The sequence below is a fragment of the Sceloporus occidentalis genome, unplaced genomic scaffold, assembly GCF_023333645.1.
Source record: "Sceloporus occidentalis isolate IW3139 unplaced genomic scaffold, rSceOcc1.0.p SCAF_1, whole genome shotgun sequence".
Taxonomy (NCBI): domain Eukaryota; kingdom Metazoa; phylum Chordata; class Lepidosauria; order Squamata; family Phrynosomatidae; genus Sceloporus; species Sceloporus occidentalis.
The window spans coordinates 109,482,637-109,510,309 of record NW_028316981.1 but is presented as its reverse complement, the minus strand read 5'-3'; the positions used below and the strand labels follow the sequence as shown (position 1 = coordinate 109,510,309).

General features: G+C 38.7%; 1 protein-coding gene across 1 annotated transcript in view; it reads right to left on the bottom strand.

Moving 5' to 3' along the window:
* LOC149321949 (slit homolog 3 protein-like) overlaps nucleotides 1-27,673 on the bottom strand; it is a 602,937-nt gene that overhangs the window by 51,417 nt on the left and 523,847 nt on the right. Inside the window, exons 28-29 of the mRNA XM_089520445.1 lie at nucleotides 16,930-17,069; nucleotides 1,148-1,241 (exon numbers count right to left, since the gene is read on the bottom strand). Coding sequence (XP_089376571.1) covers nucleotides 1,148-1,241; nucleotides 16,930-17,069 — 234 coding nt within the window. The remainder of the gene's footprint in view (nucleotides 1-1,147; nucleotides 1,242-16,929; nucleotides 17,070-27,673) is intronic.

The window sequence follows — 27,673 nt, the reverse complement described above, 5'->3', positions numbered from 1 at the left end:
TCCATGGCTGCTCCAAGACTGTGGAACTCCCTGCCACAGGAGGTCAGGTTGGCCCCCTCCCTGCTCTCTTTCCACTGGCATTTTAATGACATTTTTATTTAGGCAGGCATTTGGTGGCTGAATTTTACTAGTACTGGTTTTAACTGTGTTTTAACTTATGTTTTAATATTAATACTTTTTAATATTTTTTAAACTTTTGTAAATTGATGCTTTTAACTTCTGTCTTTTAAAATTATTTTGTCTTTTTAAATTATTGTAACCTGCCTTGGATCTCATTGTGGGAGAAAGGTGGGATAGAAAACCTTGAAATAAATAAATAAATAAATACATCAGAAAAATTAGTTCAATCAACTACAACAACACTCCTTCTGCTGGTTTCTCTGCTGGCATTGTAGCTGGATCTTTGCTTCTTGTCAGAAAGGTAGAAAAGAGAACAACTGCAACAAAAGTAACAAAAGATAGGAGTTGGTCCCTACAGAAGTTGCTGGTGAAATTTTGCTTTAGGGTGTCACCATCTTGAAAAAGATGTCAGCTTTTTCAAATCTTAGATTGAGCACTTTACCCATTTCCCTCATCTCAACTTAGATCAGGGACAGCAGTCATGAAACTCTCCAGAAGGTGATGGATTGCAAACTCCATCAGCCCTAATCAGCATAGCCAATGGTGAGTTATGTTGGAAGCTGCAGACATATAATGTTCCAAGTGACTAAGAGAAAAAGAGGATTAAATGCCTAATGTTCAACACCACAGAGCTGAAAGATGGTGAGTGTGAGAGCAAAGGAATTGAGCTGGAACTAAAGAGTCAGAGTGGAAAGAGCCAAATAGAATAGTGTCCTCTTTTTGCTTTACACCCACGTGTGAAGATTCACAGAAGTGTATCTGAAATAAAAATAATAACAATACTACTTCTCTCTTTACTATGACAAGGTAAGTACTTGTTGCAGTATGCCTCTGCATATCAGTTGCTGTGAATATGAGGTGTAGCGTGTAGCTGTACCTGAGTCCATCTGGTTATATGAACAAAATGTTAGACAAGATATGCCTTTGATGTGATCCAGGCAGGCTTTTCTTCTGTTCTCAGGTTATCTTGTGGCTATCTGCGGTTTTGCATAATGTAATATGGAAATATTAAGATGTGCTTACTTACCTATATCCTTTGTCAAGAGAGATACATTTGGAGTCATGTTTGCAAGGGTTCAGCTCAGGTACACACTGGTTGATCACCTCATCACATAGCTCCCCTGAAGAAAGAATCAAATTAAAAGGATGTTATATGTATTAAACTGTTGTGTGAAATTGATAGCTTTCTTGAACATTTTCCAACACAAGATGAAGGGATAAAGATTTGCTTAAGAAGTAGATAATAAAAAGAAGATTGAAGGGTATAACATGCAGTACAAAGGAAAACTTGAAACTGTTTAACAAACCATCTTGTGGTGTAGATTTATTGTGGCCTAAATGAACTGTGACCTAATATCACCTTTTTGTGGATGATTAAGAGGAATCTTCCTATAATATCCAATGCATCTGAGGATGCAGTCTATGAAAACTCATGCTGCCAGCTTTTTCTTTCAGTTAGTCTCAAAGGTGCTACAAGATCTCTCTGCATATAATATCTGTTGGTGAACTGTGGCCCTCCAAATGTTGTTCCACTGCAACTTCCATTACCGTTATCCAGAGTAATCTATAACAATAGCTGTAAGGCCCCTTTGTCTATTTTAGCACCAACCTTTAAGGTCACAAGGCTTTTATTTTTATTACAACTGACTATTAGATCTACCCCTTTGAATATGGAACATTATACCATTAATGGCATCTATCTCTGCACAGGTTTTGGCAAGGGGGTAGAAAACAGTTACATATTCTCTGTAAAGACTGGACTTTTCCAATAAGCTGTACCAGACCAGTACTTTTTAATTTTTTCATCAATGACTGAGAATTACAAGTGAGTTGTCCTATACCAAAATGATTAAACCAAGGTTATTGTACTTTGGGCAAATTATGAGGCAGCATGATTAGTGAAGTCGAAGGTTTTCATGGCCGGCATCCATAGTTTTTTGTGGGTTTTTCGGGCTATGTGGCCATGTTCTAGAAGAGTTTCTTCCTGATGTTTCTTCCTGATGTTTCGCCAGCCACAGATGCTGGCGAAACGTCAGGAAGAAACTCTTCTAGAACATGGCCACATAGCCCAAAAAACCCACAAAAAACTACAGCATGATTAATTGGAAAACACAATAATGCTTGAAAAATGGAAGGCAGTAAGAAAAGAGGAAAAACACACTACAAGTGGAGGAATTCAATCAAGGAAGCCACAGCTCTGAGTTTGTGGACTGCTAATAACAGGTTTTCTTGGTGGTCTATCGTTCAGAGGGTTATGGTAAGTCAAAGCTGACTTGACAGCACATACGAACAAATGAAGTGCCCAAATTTGCAGATGATATCAAATTATTTAGGGTGCTTAAAACAAAAAGGGTCAGCAGATATCTCAAAAATGAAATCTTCAAATTGGAATGGTGTAAGGTATAAAGTCAGACAAATTGGGACAATAAAAATAAAAAAGAACAAAATTTCATAGCTTGATAGATAGATACAGTAGATAGATAGAGCTTGAATAGGGGGTGATGAACCAAGAAATGATTCTTGGGCATGTGGGTGTTAACTCAATGAAAACCAGTGTGATGATGATAAGTTGAAAAAGGCAAATTTAAGGCTAGAAATGATTAGGAAACGTACTGAAATTAAAGCTGTCAGTGTCACAACAGCTTTATTCAGATCTAAGTATAACCACATGAGGAATGTTGTATATAGTTATGATTCTCTCATCTCAGAAAGAGTATTGTATAGTTGGAAGAGGAACAGAAATGGGACCCCAAAGAGCCCCATTTTCTCAACTATATTATGAGGAAAGATTACAGTGGTCCAAAACACACTGCAGAAATTCTGAGACTGCTTTAACTGCCCTTGCTCAATGCTCCTGTAACAACTGTTGTTTTGTGAGACATTTAGCCTTCTCTGTCAGAGAGCTCTGGTGCCATAATAAACTACAATCCCCAGGATTCCCTAGCACTGAGCCAGGACAGTTAATGCAGTCTCCAACTGGATAATTTCTGCACTGTCTTTTGGACCAATGTTATATTACCTCTTAATGGGAACATGAATGGAAAAGTGCTTCTGTACTAATGTTCTGCTTGTGGGCTTCCTGTAGACATCTAGTTGGCCACTATGGGAAACAGAATACAGTCGCCTTTCTTTTTTTGCAGAGGATCTGTTCCAGACTCCCTGGTGAAAATGGAGTTTTGCATATATTCAAGCCACATTAGCATGAATTTATTGCGGGTGCATGGTGGCTTGCAGACGTGCACTGAGGGCACATGCTCCATTCATTCTCTTTCCGTTCGTTCCTCACGCATGAGCGAAGGATGTGAATCCGAAGATCACGAGAACAGAGGGAGGACTGTACTAACCTAGATAGATCTTTGGTCTAATTCAGCACGATTCCTTTTCTGTTTTTATATCTGTTGCTTAGGCATAACTTTCAGCTTTAGCTCTGACATATGGAACCAACAGTGGAGAGACCTAGAGCCTCATTTATTAATATGTTGAGTGACATTATTGGGGGTTGCAAAAATATTTCAAACATTAACTTTAATTTAAAACCAGTGCTTTATTTTCCTAGCATACCATTATAACCTGATTCAGAATTGTAAAACTATGCTTTTCAGTAATGCTAAACAGATTTAAGACTGCATATAATTATTAAACATCCCATAGAAATGCTCAGACTCTTGGACCCAAAGGATAGGTTGTCTTCTCAGGAAAATGGCCCTCAAGGGCAAGGGACACTTCACCTGGTTTTAGTTATTACCTCTTCAGTTCAAAGCTTAGTTTTATATTTCTAACTTATAACTGAACAGATTCATGATGTGCAAAACCAGCAGTCTTCTGAGTACTACATTATTTGGAAATACTTCACTACCTCAGATTTGTGATACTGCCCAAGATGGACCTGGAACCCATTTCATGTAAGTAATACCCAGATTATTAAATCCTTGTACCAAAACCTGATCCCAAAGTCTCCTAGGCAGTTTGAGCCACACTGTAAAGCTTCACAGACAAGTAGTATGTCTACAGAGTCCAACATGAATTTTGTACATTTACATACATATATCTGCAACAACACTTTCAACAGGAAAAACAAAGCTGTAAAATATACTACTAGACTGGATTAAATTTCTTTTTCTGCTAAGTACTCAGTTTAATGGAAAGAAAAAGCTCATTTAGGGATTACTGGCAACAAAGTCAAGCCATAACTTTCTGCAACATTGCTAGTGCTTTTCTCATAAGCACTGAAGTCACAAACTGAAGTATCAGTTGTAAACAATGCCCAACAGAATTGAAGTAAGTCAAAGCTACATAATGTTTTCCCACTAAAAATAATTTATATCATTCACCTTGCTTGGAGGGTGAGAGGAGGACACAAAGTTAACTCAAGTCAGGTTGTGTGAAATGGCCAAATGAGGATTCAAAGAACATAAAGTTCTGTGTGGCTGCAATACAAAATTCAACTACTCTTAGTTTACTGCATAGCTGGCAGCCAGTTCCCCAAAGAGACCCCAAGTGCTAGATTTATCATGTATCAACCTAGGATTTTCTAAGGAAAGAAGGAAAATCAGTTTCAGGTAGTAGACAGTTATAAATCCTCTTCTTTAGTTCTGATGCGGCTGAAAAACCAGAGGGCTTTTAAAACAAACCCACAATAGTGGCTAAATCAGGATAAGTGCATATTGCCATTTGTGCAGCACTTTGAAAGCCCTAAATCTAATTGCAGGATCAAGCTACCAAATCAGTGGGAAATTGGTAAGTCATCACTTATGTAAGCTCCATTGATTTAATCAGTTTACTCCAGTTTGGAGCATATGTAATTATAGTGGGCCCTTTTTATCTGTGGAGGATCCATTCCAGACTCCCCTTCCCACAGATGGCAAAAAATGCAGGACCTTAAGCCCCACAGTATTTAATGGTGGCATGTGTGGCAAGCCTGTGATTGGGATGGGCACACTGTACATACAAAAAGGATATAACTAAGGCATGTGTCACTGACCACATCTGACTTTCAAGGAATAATCAAGCTGGCATACAAGTGTTAACCATGGGAATGCACTCCTGGCCACTGCTGAATCTACAGCTTCCATGGCTGAGTCCAGGAATATGTCCAAGCTGAGAACTTTCATTTCCAGGAGGGGTGAACTAGTAAAAATCTCATTGAACTCAATGTATCTTACTAGTGTAAAGGGTAGAGCTTTTAAAGATACATATACAGTAGATAAAAAATGTACTATATCCACTATACTCCACAGAAATCAAAGCCTAAATCCAAGTGTCAGTCTTGACCTATTAATCAATTGGACATTGATAAATTAACACTTATAAAAATGAGACACAAAAAGGAGACATAAACGACTGCAGCAATTATATAAGAGATGAAACTCCCTAAATATTTAGGATACTTAAATTGTTAAATGTTCACTTAGGTTAGGTCCCCATTGTTCACGTCCATATGTCAGCATCCAGTACCCTCAAAACCTTTTAATCAATGGGGCTAAGCACTCAGAATTTATGATTTCCCTGATACTGCTTCTGCTTGTACTTCACTCCCATCCCAGGCTCATCAGAAAAGAAACAACAGCAGTGGAAAGGAAAATTTTGGGGGGTGGGGACAAGGGCACAGGAGGGAGAAATCTAGCACACCTACCTCCACTTGCCCATGTTTTAAATCACCCTTCAGTGTGATTCTGATACAAAATTCTGCCATCCTCATACTTAATTTGAATTACAGTATACTCACACATGCTCTTTGAGGTTTTTTTTTTTGGGGGGGGGGTAGGTAAACAGTACCTTGGTCAGTATAAACTGGGAGTAAGGAAATTAAGACAATAGTGTCTCTAGATTTCAGGGCTGCTGTTATGTATTTAGCAAATATGCAGAACCATCAAAGAATTATCAAACTATCAAAACGTATACTATTTTTCATGTTTTAATATATTTAAGTGTACAAAATTAACACTTAAGAACATATGTTAACACTGACTCATCATGACCTTCTATGACTCCAAAACTAAGGCAGCAAAGACAACATTGAATTAAAGAAACAATCTTCATACAGCTGGATTCATGCAATATATTTTTCCAGTTTACCACACCAGAATTTCTGCATCAGAATAAATATAATTTATTTCATTTAACATCCAGTATTTTAAAATCAGAATAATATTTTCCTTGGTCAACGGAAGAGAAAAATATTGTGTGTATCATTTGTTTAAATTGCTGTTTTCCTACTGTCTTAACAACCAATTGGCTAAGGTACAGCCAAATGCCATGTGTTCTGCATTTTTGTTCTCTGAAATCCTATTTAGGTAATTCCTTACATTTGTTATTAATATTAATGTGACATAGATAAAAGGCCTGGAAAACATTTTCTGTTTTATGGTGGGGTGTGTGTGTGTGTATGAGAGAAAGAAAAAGAGAGAGAGAGAGAGAGAGAAAGAGAGAGAGAGAGAGAGAGAGAGAATGTGTGTATAAGAATACATGTGTGCATATGTGTGTGGTTAAATGCTAGTGCTGCATTTGCTGGTCAATGACCGAATAAACTTTATTACATTGCTAGTACTGCAGCCACAACATTGTAAGTTCGATCCTAGAGGAGGGCTCCAAGCTCCATCCTTTGGTAGGTCAGTAAAATGAGTACCCAGTTTGTTCAGGGCAATTGGCTTACACATTGTAAACCACAATTAGAGAGTGGTAGTTCACCAATAAGTGGTATAGAAATGTACTTGCTATTGCTACATATACATATGTGTATATACGATCATTTTTTCCCTCTCACCTCAATCTTCCCCCTCCCAGAGCCTCAGGGAACATGTTAGCATATAGTGCCTACTCCATACCTCACTTTCCCCTTGCCCATTTTCTCCCCCCCCCCCCGCCTGCTTTTTCACAATCTTTGAAAGCTACTTCCAAACTTTCCTGAGTGTTTCTGGGTGCAGCCAAATACTGGCTCTGCCTACTTATTCAACAAGTTAGAGACCAGAGAACTATAGGTTCTGCATTTCAACAATTTCCACTTTTTGACAGTGTTCTGGTCCCTAACCTGTTGAATTAGCAGGGGATGTTAGTTATGATGAAGTATGTTTATGATAACAGAGGCCTAGATCAGGGAATGGCATGCTGTTATAAGCATGAAATGTCCATAGAAGCTCTTTGCCCAGACAAAGCAAAGTTTATATAAGAATATGCATCAGTATTTCCCAAATTTTGGTTCTCCAAGTGTTTTGGACTTCAACTTCCAGAAACCCCAGTCAGTTTGGCCAACAATCAGGAATTATGGGAGCTGAAGTCCAAAGCATCTGGAGGACCAAAATTTGGGAACCACTGACTTAGATAATGTGGTCTATATAAGCACATATCTAGACTATGTGAAGTATATGTGATGTAACAATCCTCCATGGAGTGTGTAAATCCATAAACTGATTTATTCATTCTCATTAACTGTGAGAAAGATGATAAAGATGCATACTTATTATCCTGTTGTAAAAATATCATGAAAATACAAAGCTTAAGTGAATCTTAAGTGGAATGTCAGTGTTAATGTGCTTACTGGACAACACTGTTGTTTACAATTTTGGGAACATAGTTACCAAAATAGTAAACTAGAAGGAATTCTAGCTAGATACAAATTGACAGACAAATGTCAAGGAACCTTCAATCCCTCAATAAGGGATGCAGGGTTGGGGAGTTGATGAAGGAGGGAGACTTTGGCAGAATCCAAAAACTAGCAGAAAAACATTATAAGACAACACACTCACCACAAAAGGTATGGAGAAAGGATCAACTGAGAATTACATAAAAGAATAATTTTTGTAGCTAAGTACAGGGGGAAAAAACACAAGCAAGTTGATCATATATTTACCAGGCCCTTTGAAAAATATATATCTGGCAACTCTTATACTCTCAATATGTACGCAGTGTATTGCTCTGAACTGCTAATTTATCTTTTTGTATCTGTTGTGCATCACCTTGGAAGCATTACTGAGCTGAGAGGAAATAAAAATTATTTTATTTATATAAACAAACAAATACAAATGTTACTCATTAGCTAATAAATTTTACAAGCAATATGTTCAAAATGTGTGGTTACTTCAATTTTATTTTTTGAACAAGAAAAACAACTAAAAACAGCCAAATTCCTCACCCACATCACTCCAAAAGTAAAGTTTTGACAATAATGACTAAACCTAATTAATTGCGCAAAAAAGCAAACAAATTCCATATGTCTTCTTCCTTTTCATTAAACTGTTTAAAGGTTGACCCTCATTACAAAAATTACCATATATACTCGATTATAAGTGGACCTCATGTATAAGTCAAGGGCAGGTTTTGGGGCCAAAATTATGGATTTTGATATGACCCATGGATAAGTCAAGGGTAAAACTTAGCAATATGTAACAAAGGATGTAAAGGATGAAGCAAAGGAAACTGATGTTAAAGAACTGAAAACTTTTGACAGGCATAATTGTTTGTCCTCATCCTGAAGGCTGGATGGATGAGATAGCAGAGTGGGTTGATGCTTCTTTTGGGTGCTCCAAGAAGGGATTAAGCTCTCACCTTTCACCAGGGGATGGTTCCTTGTTTGATAAGAGTTAAAGTACAATACTTACACTGGCCCATGGATAAGTCAACCCTGGGTTTTTGGGGTCAATTTTTTGACTAAACTTTCACTTATATATGAGTATATATAGTAATAATGTTTTATCATATTATTTCCAAGCTCTGATGGAGTAGTGGAAGATGATGCCATGATATCACAATAACAACCTTCTTGCATGAGGCTGTTCTTCTGCTACAGTGCCATCAATTGTAAAAATGCTATATAATCAGTTTTGCTCTCTTTCCTTGTGTACCTTTGAAACTATTCTGGGATGGACAGTATGTCTGAACCTGGGCATCTGGAAGATTTTACAGAAAAAAAACCCAGCTTCATTTATATACCACTTCATACCAAACTAACAGTGTCTAAGTGGTTTACAAAATGTAAGCTAATTGCCCCCAACAATCTGGGTACTCATTTTAGTGACCTTGGAAGGATACAAGCCTGAGTCAAGCTTGAGCCCTTTTGCTGGTAATGAACTTGCAACCTTACGGTTCTGAGTCAGTGGATGCAGTACAGTCTTTTAACCACTGTGCCACCAGGGCGCATGAGAAAAGGCACAGTTTGATGGCCTTCACAATCAGAGGCCAGATTTGATTGGCCTTGCATGAAGGGCATCATGCTATTGCTTGTGAGGGGGCAGAGGCAGGTTTCTTATGGCTCTGCCACCGTTTCATGAACCCTCTTTGGAGATTTTTGTGGACCAATCCTCCCACCCTCTTTGGGACCAGGTAGGAATTAACTCCCTTTTTTACATGTTTTTTTTTAACCTACTGCACCTACACTGTATATCACTGAGACATTGTCAATTGGCTCAGGAGGTGGCTATAAATAGGTTGTCACTGGCAGGTTATGGGGGAAATATCAGACTGCAGTGTACAGCTTGGCAACCTTTTGGTGGTGTTGGGCTATGGAACCACCTCCATAGGCTTGGGTGCTTGGGAGGCAGGGAAACACTCCCCCCCCCCCTTTGAAGCTGGCCGGGCTGTGTGTGTCTCCTATAAAGTCTATGGACTTGGGGTATGTGTGTGTGAGTGCCCTCGGTTTACCTTCCAGTAAATGGCTGGCTGGGCAGAAACCAATGATATTAGATTGCCCTTGGGGTTAGGCATTTTTCCCAGGGGAAGGCTTGGGAGGTGGTCACAGGCTGACACCTGGGCCTCAACTGGAACCACATCAGTTTGCTCCTCCACTTTTGTTGCTTATCTCCAGGTTCAGTTTAAATAGGTTGTAGATCACATAATGTGGCCCTTGTTTAATCCAATGTCCTGTGTCTGGTCTCATTATTTTGTGGTTGGTCATCAATTACAGCATCCGTTTGCCTGAAAATTTTTATCACACACAGCATTTGGGACTGCTTGCCCTTTACCTCTTCCACTCCCATGCCATTTCATATTTTTGACTGGCACACACACATGTGCACAGGCATGTACCCACACCTACAGCTGGAAGGCTGGAAAAGAATGTGGGTTTGGGGGAAGAAATCAGAAAGAAATGCCCACTCCTTCTCATCATCCAAACCATACCCACTAACCACCCCAAATAAGCTTAACAAGGAAAACATGTCACAATAGAATTGGGAAAGGAATTCAAAAACATATATAGTGTTAATAAAAAGAAACACATTTAAAATTGCATCTCATAGGAGGACAACAGAAGGACGACACTATCTGGTGAGCTGCAACCAAACACATTATAATCCTGCTGTATATGTTATTTACGTGCCTTGTAAAAGGACTTTAGACATCTGATGCATTAGCTCAGAAGTATCATGTTAATATTAATAGATACTTCCATCAGACCAATAATCCACTTTGTCCAGTACTCCAGGGCCAGGAAGCCTTTTCCCATTTTTGTTCCCGAGCGGCACCACTGAAATTATACTTCAAAGTAGGCTAAGTATGTGTGTCTTTGTGTAATTAATGTATCCCACTAACAGGTATATATAGTTTTTACTTTAGACCAGTGGCATCACTAAGAATGTGTGTTGAGGGTGCGGACCGCACCAAGTGACACCCTAAAAGGGGGGAGGATGACACCACTGCTCCTCAAAAGGCTACCTTTTGGCAGAAAGGGGTTGTGGCATTTACCTACTGCCCTTTAAAATGCTTTAAGAAATGGTGGGAATGTGGTAAATCTCAGTGGGAGGAGAAAGGAGAGGCCCCAGAATTTTTTAAATTAAAATTTCAAATTTCAAAATTTTAATTTAATTTTTTTAAAAAAGTTGGGTTTTTTTAAAAAAATATTCTTTTTAATTTTTCTTTTAAAACATCACATTTTAACCAAATCTTCACTATGGACATGTAAATACATTTAGGTTGTGCATATGATATTGTAATTTGAAGGTATAATTTTAATTTTGCTAGTTGCATATGTCACAACTATTAGCATTACATCCAGTGGTATATGGGAAATACGATTTGCAAGTAACATTAGAGAAAAAAAAGCATTACTAAAGATTCTGTATGGTGTGAAATGGGAGGAGGAGGTCAATGGGATGGTGCTGACACCATGAATGACCCCACAGAGTGGCACCAAACCTAGGGATGCCACTGCTTTAGACTGATAATGTTAAGAACACTCCCAGATTTTGTATTCCTTTTAACTCTGTTACTACATATTTTTATCCCATTGTGGATACTCATCTTAAACAGTAGGTATATAATCTTTTCAAAGTTATTTCAATAATCAAACAAAGTCACAAGGAAAAAAATAGAACTCTGCTGCAGCAGAGCTTGGAAATACAGTGGACCCTTGTTATATGCTGGGGTTTGGTTCCAAGATCCCCCGTGGATAACAAAATCCGTGGATGCTCAAGTCCCATTAAATATAATGACATAGCAAAATGGTGTCCCTTATAAAAAATGGAAAATCAAGGTTTGATATTTGAAATGTATACTTTTTTGAACATTTTCAAACTGTGTATGCTTCAGTCCATATATAACAAATCCATGTATAAGAAAGGCCGACTAATGAGTTAAAAGTAACGTTGTTAGCTGTTTAAGAGATTAATGCTACAATCCTACAGTTAGTTATCTGGGAGTAAACCTACACTGAACTCAATGGAATATTTTGAGTAGATATGTATACAACTGGGCTGTAAATAACAGAAATGCTTTATGTCAAAGACACCTCTTGGCATTTTTATTTGTTTTATATTTAGTAACTAAGGATAAAGTCTTGAGCATGTTAATTCCTAAAGAGATTTTTTGACTGAAATTTTTATTGCAGTTTCAGCTTCTGCCTATCAAATGCAATATACTCCAGAAGAAAAACCCTATAAACAGCCACTTCATTCTTAAATTCTGAGCATGAGAGACAGGTCATGCTTGGCCTTGTGATGGTCATATAATTTCCTGGGAACTGAAATACATCTCCTCCACCCAGATGGCACCACTTCAGATATTATTGGTGGTTAAATTGTTCAGCTCTAATATTTTAAACAAGGTAGAAACAGATTATTAGCTGTAAAGGGGATTTCCCCCCCACCCCCAAATGTGGAAAATTAACCTACACAACTGCTTTGAGACAATACCAGTCTCATATTTCATTAGACTATACTTTACTTTCTCTGCTATGTATCTGCTGTACAAAAGTAGCCTTTTATCTAAGTTGAAAGAAACCTCTACAATCTAGTTGCTTACCCTCCTTTGGAAAATTTTAGTTGCTGCCTGATAGTATGAATCCAAACCTCTTCTGAAAGTTCATAAGGGAAATAGATCTATGTTGGGCATTAGACACAAGACAATAATAACATTCTGCTTTCTCAAGATAATCAGAGGAGATTTTCTTAAAATAGAAAGCAGTGACTTGCATTGCTAAACATCCATTCATTTCTAAGCTATTCATTTGAATACAAACATTCAAGCAGGTAAACCAATCCCAGATGTTTTGTAAGGGAGCTTTGTTATGGAACTAAGGAGACAATGGCTGAAAACTTTCCTCACAGCATGACTTTTCATGTTGAGAAGTTTAGGTTCTAGCTAAATTTGTATGTGTTTGTGTGTATGCCTTCAAGTCATTTCCAGTTTATGACAACTCTAAGATGAACGTATCCTGGGGTTTTCTTAGCAAGATTTGTTGCTAAGAAGAGGTTTACCATTGCCTTCCCCTGAGGCTGAGAGTGTGACTTGCACAAGGTCACCTAGTGGATTTCATGGCTGAGCTATATAGGGCACTACATTTGACTATATCAGATTAAAAAAAAAACTGTGGAGTTGCCACAGACTGAACATTGGCTATTCTCAGTGTAAAGATTCTACTACTGAGCTACAGTGAGTATCTTTAATGATCAGATGGATGGAAGACTTGGATTAAACAAGGATATCAATGTGATGAACAGGAGTAGGAGTAGGAGAGAGAACTCCTGTAGATGATCTAGCTAAACTGGCACCAGCCATTGATTTTAATCACCCCCTTTTAAGCAGTAACTCAGTGGAAGTTATTGGGGAACTTGATTTGTGCTTTCCCATCCCTGACTCTGCAGAAGCTTTTTTTCTCCCCTCAGTTGTGGGTAATGAGAATCATCTGTGTACACACATTATCCCCTCTGTACACACACATTATCCCCTTGCTTACCTGGAGGGGAGACTATATCCCTCAGCTGTGATGTCCAGATAATGGGAGAGCCCATCATCACAACCAACAAACTCCCAAAATGGCAATTTGCCCCCATGCTTTCCCTTTGAAAGCAGAGGCAGTGAGTCTCTCTAATATGTACTCAATGGATTACACAGCTCTGGAATTCTGGCATGCCAAGCTATAGCTTGGTTTACCTTCACAGCTGGGCTGCCCCTGAGGCTTTTCTAAAAGTGGTGTTTCATCCAATAAGGGCAATAGCACATATTTTTCCAAACCACACTTCAACAGCTGTGACCTCTTGCTTCTCTGCCTCATGGTTTTAGCACAGTGAGAAAGAAAATGATTTAGATCACGAATGTTTTAGAGAAAGTTGCTCCTTATGAAATTTGTAAAAGCATTTCTGTTGTGGGCTTTTTGGAGCCATCCCACAAGGTGGTCTGGAATGAAATCAGAACCAATAAAATCACCACAGTACTACTGAGCAGAATTAAAAGCAACTACTAAGAAGTTAAGAAAGGCAAATAAAACTAATCTGACTAATCTTTACTTGCTAAATATGTTGGATTCTCCAGATAAATTGAGCTCCTAATTTTTGGGGTGGAAGAGGATATTCATGGCTGCTATTCAGGACTTGGTAGAGTTGCTTGTTTTGACTAACACTCTCAAAATCCCCTATCCAGTATGGCATGCTTCCTGGAGGATTTTAGGCGTTGGAGTAAAGAAAACAAACAAACAAAAAGCAAGAAAGCTTTACTCCTAATTGAGAGAATCTTAGGTTAAATCAGTTTAGAGCTGTAATAATTCTTGCTGATACATTCCTAGTATTCAACAAGGAAAGACAATTTGGAAGTGATAAATTACATGATAACTGCTTTTCATTTATATTATATGAAAAATACTAGAAACAATTTAAAATTCCCAGTGTGAAAGAATAGATTGCTAAAATGTGGATTAAATCACATGGTAACAGCTTCGTAAGATTCAAAGAAAAATAACAAAGACAATAGGAAGCTCTAAATAAAATTTAATTAAAATAATAATTTATATTGCAGAAAAGGCCTTAGAGAACATTAATTGGGAATGTATGATAAATATATGAGATATATGAGAACATTTTATGAAATTTTTACTTAGTTGTAACGCGCTTAGAGACTACTTAGTGCAGTATGAAGCGGTATATAAACGTAGCTGCTACTGCTATTATGTATTTGAATGAATGTTTTGTATATTTGTTGTTGTTTTTATTATTATTATTATTATTACTTATTATTAATATTACTTATTAATCTACATCTACATATGTATAGATAATATGAGAAGAACAATAAATCTTCCTGATGCTAGATATGTTATTATTTGTTTAAAGTTAATTGTTTTCTACAGCAATTCTTTTCTATGACTATAATTATAATTTCTGACATGTACATTATGGCATTTGTAATTCAGTGCGGGAATGTGATGGACTAGGGACCAGAGGACTATCAGAAAGCTGAACTGGTTTAAAAGTAAAATTTTGGCCACTGAAAACATAAATAACACAGTATATATCACTTTTGAATGCATTTTTAAAAAGCTAAATTAACACACATTATATATACAAAATTGTGTGTGAGCTGTCTCAAGCAAACATTGTAGGCAAGAATTACCAAGAGAGTGGAACGCCTGTTGAATTAACAGAACACAGTTGCAATTTGCAAGCATTGCAAGAGAAAGCCATTGGAAAGCTAGGAGTCAATAGGTGGAGGAAGCCTATACATCTAATCATATATAAATCACTGAAATTGATTTTAAAAAAGAAAAAAGGGGAATGGAGGAAAATATTACTTTTCTGCTAATGTAACTTCTGAGACCAAAAGCATAAAATAAAATGAATGGCTAACATATACCTATTAAAAACCCTACATTCTCTTTAGAGGCTGAGATGAAGCATTTTAAAAGTTTCTGGCAAAAAGATGGTTAAAAGTAACAATTAGTTTTCAGTCAAGTTTAAGGGTTTCTTTCCCAGCCAACCATTTTCACAAATGTCCCCAAAGAGCCCCAAACAACATTTTAAGAGTTTGGGAAATTTTAGATTTACTTACCAAGGCACTCAAACTTGATACTTATTAAATCCCACGATATGTAATACACTCCATCTTACAAGAAGCCTTTCACTAAGTGTCTGAAGCTCAGAGAGTAACAAGACCAGTTCACATTTTCATGGTTTCAAAGAACATGAGTATTTTCTTACCACTGTACTGTGACTATAAGAAGTTATGATCTGGTGGCTTGTATTGTTAGATCCAGAGGTTAAAACTGTTCCTACTCATAAAATTGTGGTGAGGACAGGGGCTGGGGCAGGAAAGGAAAGGAAGAGATCCAGAATAAAGGGGAAATCTTTAAAATGTGCTACTGATGTGCTGAGCAAATCAGGGTATGACCCTTAAAACACAATGCTTGCTGACTAAGCAGCTTTGAAGTTGTGATTAAGTGTAAATGTTGCTATATATTTTTACATGTATTAAATATTAACCTTGCATTATTTATTATAACACTCTGAAAAATATATAGCAAGACTCCCTGCAATAAGAATAATAAGTCAATGTAAATAAAAGCAATAGATGGATAGTTCTTTGCTGGGTTAACTGACATTTGCAGTGCTTAAGGTGAAATCACTTTATCAGTATGGGTCTAAATAGCAACAGGGACACTTTCAGTTCTCATAAATTAACAGCAAGAGGACATTACATTATGTTGAGAATTATGAACTTACAAACATGAGACCTTTGCCAGAGTAGACTAAAAACACATCAAGTCCAACCTCTTGTTTCCCATAGAGGCCAACAAGATGTCTTGAGAAAGCCTACAAGGCAAGCATGAAGTAGTACCCTCCTCTTCTGATGCTATAGTTAAATTGCCAGCAAGCTGTATATTCCCTCTGAAAATGGAGGTGTGATATATTCACTGTTTCCACTGATAACCATGTTTGCTGCATGAGTGCTGATACGTATCTATAGCTAAAGTGGCACACACAAAACCTTGCGGGGGGGGGGGAGGAATGGGAGTGCTTTTGCAAACCATAGTAGTGAAGGCTGAGCAACATCAATGACCATGGAATCCTGAGCATTTGTTGTTGTGAGGGAATGGAAAATGGGACAGGGGGAGCATGGATGGGAAATGAAACCAGAGGAATAGAGAGGATCAGAGAGTAGTAAATTATAACTCCATTGCTACCTCTTGACACTGAATTCTGTTGTGCTGAGGAGGAGCCAGTTGGGATAATGACATTCCTAGGTCCATCGCCCCCCTCCCCGTCCCGCAACAATAGTCAATCACATATTTCATTCATTTCATTTCATATTTCATTTGAAATACAATGCTTAAGCTTTATCTGACCACACACAGCTTCTGTGTATACTCTTACTCCATTATCCAACCATTATATGTTGTCTCTATAAAATGATAGAGAATAAAATTCCACTTCTGGTATCAGAGGGAAAATATACGCATCATGAGTGGTAGCTATTTATAGCCCACATCCCTATGAATTTGTCCAAAATGGAATCTGTCACTACATTTTGTGCTTTAACCATAGAAGGTGGGAGCCTTGGGACTAGGCCCTAACCCAAACGTTTTGACTATCTTGTTAATAATGGTTTGCTCACCTGTATAATTAGGGAGGCAGAGACAGGCATAATTATTTATCCCATCCATACAAGTTGAGTTGTTCTCACAATCGTTATCTTCACAGTCATCTGGATTCACTTCACATTTCTTCCCCTCGAATCCAAGAAGGCAAGAACAGCTTTTAGCCGAAGAACAAAGAAGAGAAAAGGATTAACTTACACTTCAAATTGTGCATGTCATGTGGTTAACAAGAACATTAGCGTAGATTTCAGATTCAGTACATAGCTAAGTATTTATCTGATATATCTTGACTCATGTGTCATAAGGGGGTGTCATATTGAGGATAGAGCAAGCATGTTTTCTGCTGTTTCAGAGAACAGGACTCAGAATAATGGATGCAAGCTACAGGAAAAGAGATTCCATCACATTAGGAGGAACTCCCTGACAGTAAAAACTGTTTGACAGTGGAACATACTCCCTTGGAATATGGTGGAGTCTCCTTCTTTAGAGGTCTTTAAATATAAACTGGATGGTCATCTGTCGGGGATGCTTTGATTGAGAGTTCCTGCATGGCAGGGGGTTGGACTGGATGGCCCGTGTGGTCTCTTCCAACTTTATAATTCTATGAGTCTATGTGCCTCAGACTCAGTTATTTAAGTTTGCTGCAAACTTTTGCAACACACTAACTACATTTCTAGTGTTGAAAGGTTTTATACTAATTCATTCAATGTCTCATGGTGTGGAATTGCCCATAGAAATGACCAGAAATGGCACCAGGGACTTTATTCGTAGCATCTTTTAATAACGTCACAAAACAACATCCTGAGATCTTATTTTCTTCCAGTCCTGCTGCCCATGTGTTATTCAGAGAATAAGGACATTATCACACGTGTGTGTGTGTGTGGGGGGGGGGGGGGGTTGCAGCTCAGATCCGCAGTCACTCCTGTTCTAGCAATGCAAAGAGCGATGTTTTTTCACACCAGATCCAGAGTCATTCCTGTCTAGCAATTCGAAATAAGCTTAAAACGTGATGTTTTACCACACCACACCTGGTTGCCTTTCTGTTGCCCTTCCAAATTGAGGGGGAAGCGGAGTCAGTTCTATTCCAAACAAGTCACGTGATGCGGATTCAAGCAAAGCGGAGTGAGTGCACATTGTATTACCACACCGGAGGGTTCAACGATTCGAATCGGCACCCTTGCACATGCTCAGTGGGGCTCTGGATGCTGTCCTCCTTCCCTGCCCCCTCCTTCGCTGTCATCCTTCATGGGGTGAAGAAGCAGTCAGGGGATGATGGGATAGGTCACTGGGGTTTTCTGGGGCCAGGATTGGGATGCAGGAGAAGGCAGAGGATGATGGAATAGGTCACTGGGGGTCCCTGGGGCCAGGATCGAGATGCAGGAGAAGGCAGAGGATGATGGGATAGCTCGCTGGGGGTCGCTGGGGCCAGGATCGGGATGCAGGAGAAGGCAGGGGATGATGGGATAGCTCGCTGGGGGTCCCTGAGGCCAGGATCAGGATGCAGGAGAAGGCAGAGGACGATAGGATAGCTTGCTGAGGATTGCTGGGGCCAGGATCGGGATGCAGGAGAAGGCAGAGGATGATGGGATAGTTCGCTGGGGGTCGCTGGGGCCAGGATCGAGATGCAGGAGAAGGCAAGGTATGACATGATAGCTCGCTGGGGGTCACTGAGGCCAGGATCGGGATGCAGGAGAAGGCAGGGGATGGGATAGCTTGCTGGGGCCAGGACTGGGATGCAGGAGAAGGTGGGGGATGATGGGATAGCTCGCTGGGGGTCACTGGGGCCAGGATTGGGATGCAGGAGAAGGCAGGGGATGATGGGAATGATGGGATGGGTTGCAGGGTGGCAGAGGGAGCGAGATGACATGAAGGAGGAGGAGGGAAATGACAGAGCAAGACGCAGGGGGTCAAGGGGGGTGACATCGGAGTGGTTTTCCAAACCATACCAATTCTCAGTATAATTGAAGTGAGCCTGGGAGCCAATTCTGTGAAGTCACTTTTTTTTGGTTTTACCAAAATGAGGGGTCCCTTTGGAATCACTGTGGAAGCACCTCGCAAGTAGCTCCCATAGAAAGGAATGGTGTCTGATAACACATTCACATTACGATGTGAATGTGCATCGTTGGAAGCACAGTCACATCGGAACTGAGCCGGAAAATCTCCAAAAAGCTCCATGTGATATACTCCGAAGTTTTTCAGATCAATGGCCACATGCAAATCTGAACTAACACAGATGGAGGATCATATTTGAGTATTTTAGTCTCATTTTTGACAGCTCTTGGCAATGAACAGTTTGGCTGCCTCATAGGAGGACCAATTTGTGCATTAGCAATAGTAAAAGACTTTGGTATAACAAGCTTATGTCACCAACAATATGGTGAAGTCATTCTTGAACTCTACAACTTTTTAAAGCAGGGTGGATGGATGGAAGGTCTGAACATCTAAATGTTTGATCATGGAGCCTGCCCCTGTCCCTCCGTATGCCCTTATAATGAAAACTAGCATACAAGTGAGAACAATTTGACCTGCCTTCTTCTTCACAAGCTATGCATATATGTCTAAGGTTCTCACCCTCCTGTATCAAAAAGCTTTCAAACATGAAACCCCCTCAGCTGAGTCTGAATTCAAACAGCCTAGAAACCTATACATCTGATTCTGTTCAGTTTTTAAAGGTGGCTCAAGAAGTGATATAAAATTGGTTTTTAGATGCAACAATAAAACCTGTAAATTAAAGTAGAATTTGGAACTGGATAATCTGACATATAGTTTTTTTTAGTCCTCTATGCAGAATGAGTTCCAAGATATCATGTTCTATACTCCCCACCCCCCTGGCATTGTTTGCATATCAAATTTTCTCAAGTGTCAGTGCTTAAGGATAACAAAGATACACACAGTAAATGTAGGGGAAGTGGCTTCAACCCATTTTCTCTGCCATGGAAACAAATGGGAGAATGCAGCAAATAGGGATTCAAAAGCTACATCAGTTGAATCATGTTCCTTGGTCTTCAGAATGCAGTGAGTATTCTAGAGTAATGACACTGAACAACATGGTTGTGATTATTTTCTATCTCTCTCTGTTATTTTTAAAAAACACCATCACCACAGACTTGGAGGTTGATATTTAGGAGGATGAGCCAATGTGGTATAGTGGTTTGAGTGTTGGACTAACGCTCATGGAGACCAGGTTTTAAATCCCTGCTCAGCTATGGAAACCCAGTGCATGACTATGCGTAAATCATTTTCTCTGAACCTCAGAAGAAGGTAAAAGCAAATTTTCCTTTTAATAAATCTTGCCAAGAAACCCCCAGTTAGGGTCACCACAAGATGGAGTTGTCTTGAAGGCATGCAACAACAACAATTTAGGAGAACAGTAGTGGAATGGGTGGTTTCATGTTGGGAAACAGGAATGCATGTGCACTGGTCCTTGTGTGCTAGCAAAATCAAAAAGCCAGAACTGAAAGAAAAAAAAATACTTCACAACAACAAAATACAAGAGGAAGCAAAGAATGCAAAGCAGAGGCTTGTAGGAATTTCAGGTTTGTAGAAGTTAACTTTAGTGGGTCATCAGACTGTGTAAAATTGTGCAGTATGGCAATAACAAATCTGTCCTATTAAGTAAAAGGAACACTTTGCTCTTATCTCTATGATTTGCAAAGAAAAAGGAGTTCAATATAAGAGCACAGATCATAGCAAACTGTGTGCTAAAACGGCTCTACTGTTCTAGTGTTTAAAAATTCAAAAGTAGTGTAAAGTAACATTAACTGATTGTGTGGAAGAGTCCTTTATGCCACTTAGCCTACACTGACTTCTCATAGGCCATGATAGCTGGAAGGGATAGGGATATATCTTTAGAACGGATGACTGAAAACAAACTGCTTGAATCAATTCTACTTAAAGCACACTAAATCAGTATGAAATATTTTCTTTGCCTGTCTCCTACCTCATTAGAACCCATAAAAAAGGTCCTCTTTCTGACCCTGTGAAGATGCACAGGATCATAAGAGGCAGATAAGAGAAGGTAAGAATAGCTGGCACAGCATCTTTTGTAGCCAAGAAAAGTAGGAGGGGGGAAAGATAAAAGAACTCTAATTAAATAAAGTGATCCATTCATCATGTCTCCTGTTTCCATTATAAAAGCCCATTTTTCAGGGGTCTATAACTCAGCCATAAAAATGTGCTCTAGGCTGCAACTTGGCACACAAGGTCTCATTTTGGGAGCACAGATTCATTCTTTCAATTTAAAGGAAAAGAAAAATGAGGAGTCAGTGCTGGTTGTTTTCTTTGCTGTTTCTGTGCCCACATTCTAACTGGAACAGGCATACCTTTAAGAGTATACCATCAATAAGGACTGGAAATCAAGCCAAACCCTAGGTTTGAAGTACTTGAAACAGTATACATTTGTTGGTACTAAACAGTGTTCCAGCTTTATTTACTAGAAGATTAAATAAGACTCTACTTCAATGATGTAGTTAGCAACTCTTGTCTTTTTTCAATCTTGTTCTAAAATAACCAGATGGAACTTAATTCAGATTGGGACCATAGCATGAAAAAGCAGGAAATCAATAACTCTTTGAGGTCCATTGTGATCTACCATTTTTGTTTCAGTTAGAGACATTTTTAGAAATAAAATTCTAGATGTTGCGTCAAACAGAATCATAGTGCATCTTGTGGATTTATAGCTCCCGACAGCCAAAAAGACAAACAAATGGGGCCCTGCACAGACCAAGCCTGGAAGTCAAAGTGATGAAACTGAGGCTGTTATACTTTGGCCATGTGATGAGAAGGCATGACTCATTAGAAAAGACAATAATGCTGAGAAAGGTAGAAGACACTAGAAAGAGAGGGTGACCTCACACCAGATAGACAGACTCAATTAGAGAGGGCATGGGTCTGCATCTACAAAACCTAAGCATAACAATGGAGGATAGGGGGCTCGGCGATGTCTCACCCACAGGGCCATCATGGTCTGAGGTTAGCTTGAAGGCAGTTAACAACAATTTCCAGCAGAGTCTGGATCTTGTGGAAGCTGTTAACAATATTTCTGAATTAATTAAACTGTCATGAACTGTAAATTCTTGTGGGATGCAGAGTGGGGAATAGTAAACAGAACTGTATGCAAATAATGTATGGGAATTATGTGGCTTTCTATATGTTGTTGGACTAAAACTCCCAGTATTCTTAACCATTAGCCCTGAAGGCTAGAAAGAAGCAATTCACAAAATCTACACTGCTGCAAATTCCCACATGTAAATGGTTAGGCCTTATACTGAATGGATCATATGACCACTAAAAAGCATTGTTGCTCATTTAAAGAAAGTGATGAGGGATTTCTGTGAAAAGTATGCCCATTACAATAAGTGTTTCCAGCAAAATCACTGGACTTCATGAAATGCAAAAAGTTAGTATTTTCTCTCCAAACTACGTATCAAGGCTTCAGGAAAGGTAAGGGTGATTAGCCTTCAGCTAGTCCCTCTGGCATACTAAAGGGAAAGAGGCAAGCAAGCTTTTTTTCATATGGCAATACTGAAGAGTGTGAGGGAAAATTGCATATGAATGCCAGCTTCTATTTCAGTGTAATTTCTCTGCAAACTTGCAAACCATCCATAAATCCCAAGAGTTTCAAAAGGACTATATAATATGTCATCTAGAGAAGATGGGTTGGGGGCAGTTAGAAGCAATTATCTCTGATCATGCAAAGTTACTGTGGTAAAAACTGAAGAGTTGAATGTACAGGGCCTTAATCATGCAGGACTCAATAAAATAGTGAGTTCATCTAATGCAGCAAGCTGTTGCCTACATAACTATATCTTGCAATAAAGCTTGGTTATGCTATACTCTATGGCTACATATTATCTTTCTTTTCAAGCTGTGTCTGTAGATACATTATGATTGTAAACTTGAAATGTTTTTAACGTAATATGATACATCCTAACTGGCACTTGAAACAAAATAACTTGCTAAAAGAGTACCTTAGTAATTTTAAGTTACTTTTTCAATTATTTTTAATGCACTTACAAAAATAAAATGGCCCCAATCCCCTGAACCAATATTTTAAGAGCAGCAAATTAAAATTACTCATAGTACTATTTTGACAAAAAAATACATTGTTGATCCCTTGTTATTGCAAAAAGAAAAATATTACAGACAATATTGTTACTCATGACAAGTTATTCTGAAACTCTTCATTGTAATTACTTAGATTATGCAACCAGATGCTCCATGTGACTTTCTGTGTGATGGCACCCATGAAATCTTTTGTTTTAAGCAACAGCCATGCCACTATACTATATATGAATCATGTCCAACTCTAAGCCTTTAAGAAACTAGAGAAACTTTATCTTTCCACAAAGAAGCATGGATCACAACATGAGCACAAAATGTGATTGTTTTTATTCTTTTTAGAAGCACTTTTTTGTAGAAGCTTATATGACTGGTTATTTTGGAAGTACTAGATTAAAATGTTATGCTCTGATCATGTTATTTAGTACTTGGATGAAATGAATGCTGGCCAGATGTACTGTAACTGTTTTAGGGCCCATTTGTCTTTAAAGTGCCCCCCCCCCAAACCTGCACACCTGCATGTCACCTGGACAAACTCAATTGTCCATATATGCTGAACTCATCTGTCAACTACGGAACATTAATACCACAAAATCTATTTTGGTATTTTAAAGTTTTCCTAAGTGAGCTTTGTATTTGTTAGTGGGAAAATGCAAAATGCACTGTGGACGAAGGTATTTCAGTTACAGAAATAATATCTCCAGTTAGCACAGAAGCTAAATTGGCTTCATCACAAAGGGCATGACCCAGTTAATTGGTGAGTCCGATTTATTTCAGTGGATTTGTTAGACATAAAATGCTTTACTATATCTGGATTTTATCCAATGCTCTTCTCAGAATTGTTTTGACAATGCTGAAGAGCAGAAAGTGGAACTGGTTTCCTAATAATTCTCATTCCAGACTACTAGTAGGCAATGAAGATAGATACAAAAATAGAATAAGCCTAATATTTTTGTCATCATTTTTTCCTGGGAAAGTTTTGATTTAAAGGTGAGAAAACAGAAGTGTATGCATCCATTTAAACTAATTATTATCTTTAAATTTTAATCCTCTGAATTTCTAAGCTGGGTTGAAATCCTACAGCCATGTAACATAAAAAACATATCCCAACAATGTATCAAATAAAATACTTACCCATGCACAAGTTGACCTAAGTTTAGGGATTTTGATATGACTCGTGGATAAGTCGAGAGCAAAACTTACAGGGCTATAACAAATGATGGAAAGGGGAAAATACCACTTCCATGCCTCCTTCTCCTTCTCTAGACCTCTCCCTGCCACCTAACCATGATTCCCAGGTGTTGGAGGAGAGGTTTTAACATCATATTGAGAAGGGAAGCAAGTGATGTTAAATGTGGAGTTTCTTCCATAGGAAGCTTGCAAATCAGACTGGAGAGGGAAGTAAGAGGTGTTAAATGGGGTATTTTTTCCATGGGAAGAGGAGGCTTGCAAATCGGACTGGGAACCTCTTTCACATAGAGGTTTTTCATACCAGCGCTTAAGCACTGGTAAATCGTTACTGAAACATTGAGGAAGTGCATGTGTGTGAAAGCCTGACACACTTCCTCAATTTCAGGGAATCGTTGGTTCCCCTCTAGTGTCACTGAATCATTCAGGTAGAGGGAATTTCCTCTGAATGCAAAGTTTCCATTCAGAGGAAATTCACTCTCCCCAAATGATTCACTGATGGTAGAGGGGAGCCAACGATTCCCTGATGTTGAGGAGCATACCAGGCTTTCACACACATGCGCTTCCTCAATGTTTCAGCAATGATTTACCAGTGCTTATCCCATGGTAAGCACTGGTATGAAAATCATCAGAGAGAGAGAGAGAGAAAGACAGACAGAGACAGAGACAAACATGTGCCTAGAGGCACCAAGAGTGGGGCATCAGGCTTGCTTATTTTAGGACCTTTCTAAGCCGTACTAGTTATTGACCTGTATATAAGTCGACCCAAGATTTTAGGTTCAATTTTGGGGCATAAATTTCTCGATTTATAGTCGAGTATGTACGGTAGTATTAGAATCAAACTTTGGATACATTCACTGGGAAAATGATAATATTTGGTAAAGTAGAAGGGTGAAGAAGAAGAGTAAGACTGCATTGCAGGTGGATTAACTTAATCAAAAAAGTCACAGCCCTGGGCTTGCAACACCTGAGTGCAGGTATTCATAACAAGCTCTCTTGGAAATCTGTCATTTATAGGTTTGCTACAAGGCAAAAGTGACTTGATGGTACATAACAGTCACAAAGAGCAAGAGTATCAGAAATGTCAGACATTAGAAGATTAATCTGGAGAAAATGCAAAGAGAAATGGTGGAATGGATATATCTCTTAATTCATGGAGAGTCAGCAACATTTTTGTAACAAAAGAGGGAGGGGGAAAGGCAACCACCTCAAGAGAAAACACCACCTTGGATTAAATTGTTTACAGTTAAATGCCTGAAAGAGATTTTGTTTTAAGAGCTCCATCTGATCCCATGCCCTCTGCTGACACTGTTGTGGCAGTATGTTACAACAGTATATATGAGAAGTGGAATCACCTGCTGTTTGGGCCCCTTATGCTACCTAGGCACAGCAGGAGAAGGAAGGGTGTGAGGATGGAGTTTCAGTCATAACAGGGTGAATTTCCTGGCTTATGTCACCACCTTACCATTACTTATAAGATAATTTTTCTTGTCTGTGACTGCAGGAACATGGGAGTTAAATCACTTGATATTTCATATGGAGGAATGCTTTGGCTTAAATTTCCCTTTACATGAGTAAAGACTTGACAAGTTTGGCAGCTGAGCTTGTGTATTCATATGTTTCTCTGGTAGGACAGGAGAACGTATAGAAGATATAATTTCTTTTGCAGACCACACAACAAAATAGTTCAAGAGGGCCTTCTCCTTATCCTATTTCAGACACATCATGTTACAAGAGAGAATAGGTTCCCATCCCGAGGCACAAGGAATGAAGGAATGCAATTCCTCCATTTGCCAGCAGGAGCTATATTTTAACTAGTGGGGGGTTGGTGAGAAAACCTAGTATGTCAGCACAATAGTTGCTCTGTTTTCTGATTATTGACCACAGAACCAAACTAGATGTCATAGAAGAGATGTCACCAAGCTTACAAAAAGGAAAAAGAAGCTGTGTGAGGCTGCCAGTTTAATAGGAGGCATGATGGTAGAAAACATGGTAGTACAGTAAGAGTAGAAAAAGTATGAAAAGCCATCCAGATGTTGCTAAACTGCAGTTCCAAGCAGTTCTAATCCAGACTGGGGCCAGACTATCTGAAAAACTTTATTTACCCATATGAACCTGCCAAAATGTTAAGATCTTCAGGGGAAGCCTTTATCTTGGTCCTGCCACCATCCCAGGCTCACTTGGGGAGGACACAAGAGAGCACCTTCTCAGTGGCTTCTCCCATCCTCAACAACTCCCTTCCACAGGAGGCCAGGGTGGCCCCTTCTCTGCTCTGCTTTCGCCAGCAGACAAAGACATTTTTGTTTAAGCAGGATTTTAATGACTAAGCAGAAAAATGTATTTGGATGTGTTTTATTTATTTATTTTTAACTTTTGTATGGTTTTATATAAATGATTTTATATTGTTTAATATGGGGATTTTTAATTGTATTTAAAATGGTTGTGTTAAGGTTTTTAACTAATTCTCTTTAGAAGCCACTTTGGGTCCCATTCTGGAAGAAAAGCAGCATATAAATGAAACAAACAAACAAATATATACATATTTCCAACCAGACATTTTTCTGTACAAAATCATGTGATCATGCCATTTTCCATACATGGGAGAAATACACAGTTAAGCTCCCTTTCCATTATTTTGGAGTCTGCCTGTATGCCTTACAATCTCTTATACTTTCTTCAGTCTTTCACACATTCCTCTCTCAATAATCCAGCACATTTCATTGGTGTTTAGTTCAAAATCTATGTTTGTGCCAAATCCATAATGATCCATACTGGACAGAACTGGAATTGGGGAAATGGTTTGACTCATTTCCAAATCAAACTATAATTAACTAGTCCTCTAGCGGAACTCCTCTCTCTCCTCAGCCACAAGTCCACATTCATTCATCTACATTCACTCCTTTTTGTCCTACTTTCAATATTGCTTGGTATTCTGGGTGGGGTACATATATATATATATATTTTAGGACATGACGGCCATTTTGTCCTGCAATGTTCCAGGCAGCAGAAAGAGCCTTCATCCTCTCTCCTTCACTTCGAAGCCAAGAACTACAGCTATTACTGCTAGGTTGGCTGGTGAACACAGTTGAAAGAAAAGAGTAGCTGGACTGGGAGGATCACTGGTGACCAGGTATATTTCTCTGCATCTGGTTCTGCTCCATGCTAAAAAAGAATCTAGGACTCCTAATACCATTTTTTGGAGGTAAACGTATAGGACTTTTATATAAATGTACTTCATTGGCATCTCCATATCAAGTGTTTCCCATAATGCTACTCAGGTTAGTATAGCTGCTCATAATGAAATGTATTTGATTATGTGATTGCTGTGGAAACAAAATGTCTTACAACTTCTTACAGAGAAACACATCATGTTGTGTAGGGGAGAGCTGTAACAACTGCGTTTGAAATACCTCAAGGATAGTTTACTATGTTCGACATGAAGAAATAATGGCACAATCTTTGCAATGCATTAAGAAGAAAATATGGTTGCCTATCTCAGTGGAAATAATTTGT